Source organism: Etheostoma cragini, chromosome 12, assembly GCF_013103735.1.
Source record: "Etheostoma cragini isolate CJK2018 chromosome 12, CSU_Ecrag_1.0, whole genome shotgun sequence".
Lineage (NCBI taxonomy): Eukaryota > Metazoa > Chordata > Actinopteri > Perciformes > Percidae > Etheostoma > Etheostoma cragini.
This window is the reverse complement of record NC_048418.1, coordinates 1,816,498-1,821,386: the sequence shown is the minus strand read 5'-3', so window position 1 is coordinate 1,821,386 and position 4,889 is coordinate 1,816,498. Positions and strand designations below refer to the sequence as shown.

The following is a 4,889-nucleotide window of genomic DNA, read 5'->3' as shown; positions in this document are numbered from 1 at the left end:
ATCTCTGATCTCATGCTGGCAGACTGCTGCACTCTCAGAGCAAGAAGGAGGACTACTGCAGGTCCCTGGTTCCAGCAACAGCCTCAGACTCTTCAATGCTTTAATAACACTATGATCCACCACTGGGCAATATTCGGCACTATGCATATTTATTTATTACTCGATGTCACCTCCAACTGTGCAATATGTCAAATCTATTCATCCACACCTTACTCATCTGTACATATATATATATATACACAGACACAGTATACTGTCTGTTTATATAAGGGTGCTTATTGTAAATGTGTTTGTATTATTACTATTATTATAACTACTTCTATTTTTCTATTTCTTATAATACATTCCGTATATACAGTGAGGAAAATAAGTATTTGAACACTCTGCTATTTTGCAAGTTCTCCAACTGAGAAATCATGGCGGGTCTGAAATTGTCCTCGTAGGTGCATGTCCACTGTGAGAGACATAATCTAAACAAAATAATCCAGAAACCAGAAATAGTTTTTTTAGTCTATTTATTTGTATGATACAGCTGCAAATAAGTATTTGAACACCTGTCTATCAGCTAGAATCCTGACCCTCAAAGACCTGTTAGTCTGTCTTCAAAGTGTCCCCCCCCACTCCATTTATTATCCTAAATTAGATGCACCTGTTTGAGGTCGTTAGCTGCATAAAGACACCTGTCCCCCCCATACAATCAGTAAGAATCCAACTTACATGGCCAAGACCAAAGAGCTGTCCAAAGACACTCGAGACTAAATTGTACACCGCCACAAGGCTGGACAGGACTACGGGGACATGTCCAAGCAGCTTGGTGAAGACAGGTCCACTGTTGGAGCAATCATTAGAAAATGGAAGAAGCTAAACATGACTTTCGCTCTCCCTCGGACTGGGGCTCCATGCAGGAGCTCACCTTGGGGGGTCTCAATGATCCTAAGAAAGGTGAGAAACCAGAACTACACGGGATGAGCTGGTCCAGGACCTGAAAAGAGCCAGGACCACCGTTTCCAAGGTCACTGTTGGTAGTACACTAAGACGTCATGGTTTGAAATCATGCATGGCCCCGAAGGTTCCCCTGCTTAAACCAGACCATTTCAAGGCCCGTCTTAAGTTTACCAATGAACATTTAGATGATCCAAAGGAGTCATGGGAGAAAGTCATGTGGTCAGATGACCAAAATAGAACTTTTTGGTCATAATTCCACTATCCGTGTTTGGAGGAAGAAGAATGATGAGGACCATCCCAAGACCACCATCCCTACTGTGAAGCGTGGGGGGGTAGCATCATGCTTTGGGGGTGTTTTTCTGCACATGGGACAGGGCGACTGCACTGTATTAAGGAGAGGAGGACCGGGGCCATGTATTGCGAGATTTTGGGGAACAACCTCCTTCCCTCAGTTAGAGCATTGAAGATGGGTCTAGGTTGGGTCTTCCAACATGACGATGACCCGGATCACACAGCCAGGAGAACCAAGGAGGGTCTCTCTAAGAAGCAGATCAAGGTTCTGGCGTGGCCTAGCCAGTCTCCAGACCTAGACCCAATAGAGAATCTTTGGAGGGAGCTCAAACTCTGTTTTTTCTCAGCGAACGCCCAGAAACCTGACTGGTCTAGAGAAGATCTGCAGTGTCTCAAACCTGGTGAATAACTACAGGAAACGTTTGACCTCTGGAACTGCAAACAAAAGCTACTGTACCAAATATCAACACTGTTTTTCTCAGGTCTTCAAATACTTATTTGCAGCTGTAAACAAATAAATAATTAAAAAAATCATACATTATTTTGTTTAGATTATGTCTCTCACAGTGGACATGCACCTACGATGACAATTTCAGACCCTCCCTGATTTCTAAGTGGGAGAACTTGCAAAATAGCAGGGTGTTCAAATACTTATTTTCGTCACTGTGTATATATATATGTATGATGCAGTTCTAGTTTCAGTGTGGGACTGACCGCTGATAGAGGAAATAGACATTGCATCATGTTTTAATAGATTCCAGACAGTTGCTTTATTGCTTAAATAAAAACCCAATATTCATACATATGACATTGTGGCAGTGAGTTTCTACTTTCTACCCCCCTGTGTTAGTTTATAAATAGCTGATAAATCTGCTGCTACATGAGGAACTAGACAGCTCAGCTCTCTGTCCCCGGTCTCAGAGCTCAGCAAGAAGCAGCTTTTTTTACGCACCAAATGCCATAAAAATTGACAAAAAACACAAATTCAATGAAAGTAGTGAACTGATTGTTTATTAAACTTGTGAGAAGCGTTGTTGGAAACCATCCACGTTACTTTTTTGGACAATATTGTTGAAAGGAACCCAAATTTCTGATATAGAAACTTTTTGGAAAGGGGTCACGTTAGACCTGAAGACACCAGGAGGGTTAACGCCATCCACCTGCTAATGAGAATCAGCCTGCGTGGCTACACCTGGCACACTTACTCTAAATGTTGGACTTTGTGCTCATGCTTATTTATGTGCATTGTCCCTTTTTGACCCTCATGGTGTCCTTGGGTCAAATTGACCCATTTTCAGGTAATTTTTTTTTTTTTTAATTTCACAAAAAATGGGCCATTGAAATAAGCGTTGAAAATGTAAACAATAAAAATATAAAAAAAATTGAAAAAAAACATCAAGAAAAGCACCCACAACATTGTTTCTCAAATTGGGGGTACATGTACCACTAGGGGTACTTTGGAGTATTGCAGGGGGTACGTGTAGCCCTAGGGGTACTTTGGAGTACTGCAGGGGGTACGTGTAGCCCTAGGGGTACTTTGGAGTACTGCAGGAGGTACGTGAAACTTTTGCAAAAATGCTAATTTAAATATGTCATGTATAATTCCTAAAATACTATACTAATGAAAGTTTTTTAATGTTTTTTGTTGTTCAGTGAATCTATCACTGCCGGCGATGTATTCTTCCTCTTTATATACTTTTTATTTATTTTTTTACCAAAAATGTTTTGCGCTGGTCAGGGAGTACTTGGCTTAAAAAAGCACATATTACAATATTGAAGGAGGTTTGAGAACCACTGCCACAGGCCGAACTGTTGTAACCTTTGTTAGCTTTTTAACCCTTGTGTTGTCTCCCAGGTAACAACACTTTTTAATTATCTTTAATTTAATTTCCTTTTTCTTGCTTTATTCAACGTTTTCTATGCTTTTCCCCCAAGCTACCGCCAGTTTATACACCCCTTAAACCAACTTACTAACAAAATTCATGGTCAATAAACCTAATTTGTATGAGTTTATACCTAATAAATGACAATCAAGGTAAAATCCGGGGAAGAACACCATTACATCAAAGACCATTACGCCTGAGATTTTAGTGTCTGCTCATGTTTTTCTGATTATAAATCACGTGTATAATTTAGATTTATCAAACCGCCGGTCGTGAGCGATGTCATTAGCAAACGCTCGTCAGCATGTTATTAAAACGACTCCTGAAACCCAACTAACCGCTAGCCTGGTAGCTTGTTAATTAATAACATCACTTTACTGCTATACCAACACTTTACCTCACATTTTCTTAAGCATGAAGCTAATCGTTTAACGGGCTAGTTTGTTAGATTGCAGCATGAGAGGGCCCGTTGGTCCTGAAAACAGTTCCAGCAAATTAGCAGCAAATAATCAAACCGTTCTATAAAACACGAGACTGCGTCTAAAATCACTCCCTTTCAACTTTACAAAGCTCTATATGCTCTAATCTTTACCCTGCACCATTTCCTCTGAGTGTGAAATGTGTGCTCTATGTAGCCTGGTGCAATAAGAATAAAATAAATGTCTAGGCATGCACACTTCTGTCTGTTAACATGGTTTAATAAAAAATAAAGTCAATTAACAAGAGCACACGTTTCTCCCATCCCAGAATGCTGTGTGGACTAGCCAGACCTCCTCATTAGCGGTGTGGAGGAGGAGGTCTGGTGATGCGAGACTACCTCCGGTTGCACCGGTTACTAGGAGCAACGGGAAACTAGGTGTACAGTTAGAAAGGTTTGTTGACTGGACGACACCGGCACGTTTACAGGAAAGCTGATTAATATAAGAAATAAAGTGTCTCAGTGTGAGTAACGGACTGAGAGTGCGTTACGTACGCAGAAGGGACTGAAGATACGAGGGTCGGGTGTGATGTCGGACTCAGAAGTGTGACGGTTGTTACGGTGCGCAGCGCCACAGCTTGTAGACTTGATGTGAGCACTTTAAGAAGGAAAAATCTGCACTGTATGTTAAAATTGACACAACACATGGTCAGAATGGGACGTCAAGAGGAAGAAAGACAAACACCTAAGAGGTTGTCGTGAAAGATCTGGACTTGCAGGTTGAAATGTGCATTTTTCACATCAGGTCTACAAGCTCTGGCACATAGTTAACATAGTTACGCACCACGGTTACAGCAGTATCTAAGGTCAAAGGCGGGGGCGGGCGGAGGCCTCAGCAGGTGGACTCGGCCATCCTCTCGGGCCGGGCTGATTGACAGGTGCTGGGCGGGGTGAAGACGTCGGGGTCGCTGATGCCCAGCCGGAGGTTGAAGAAGCGGGTGGAGGTGGTGACGCTGCTGTTCCTGACGTAGGTCTCCTGCACCGGGTAGCAGTCCTTCACGGTGTAAGTGCCCACCCAGGTCTCATCTGGGGGAGAGACCAGCACAACGGGGGCTCAGAGCTTTATTCAACAAACAGCTGCTCTTTACATCTGGGGCTCCTTTAATCTTAGTACACTGTGTTGCTATGGTTTCCCAGTTCAACACAGTGTCACAGATGATACCCAATCAGCAGAGACGTGCATATAAACATGTGGTAATAAATGACAAAGGGCTGGCGCATAGAGTGGTGCTCATAAGTTTATGAACCCATGCTAAAGATGACTAAAATATATATATATATATATATATATA

General features: G+C 42.2%; 1 protein-coding gene across 1 annotated transcript in view; it reads right to left on the bottom strand.

Annotated features, from left to right (window-relative positions):
* Positions 1-4,374: 4,374 nt before the first annotated feature.
* epdr1 (ependymin related 1) overlaps positions 4,375-4,889 on the bottom strand; it is a 1,687-nt gene continuing 1,172 nt past the window's right edge. Inside the window, exon 4 of the mRNA XM_034887383.1 lies at positions 4,375-4,650. Within this exon, the coding sequence (XP_034743274.1) occupies positions 4,430-4,650 (221 nt within the window). The 3' untranslated portion in view covers positions 4,375-4,429. The remainder of the gene's footprint in view (positions 4,651-4,889) is intronic.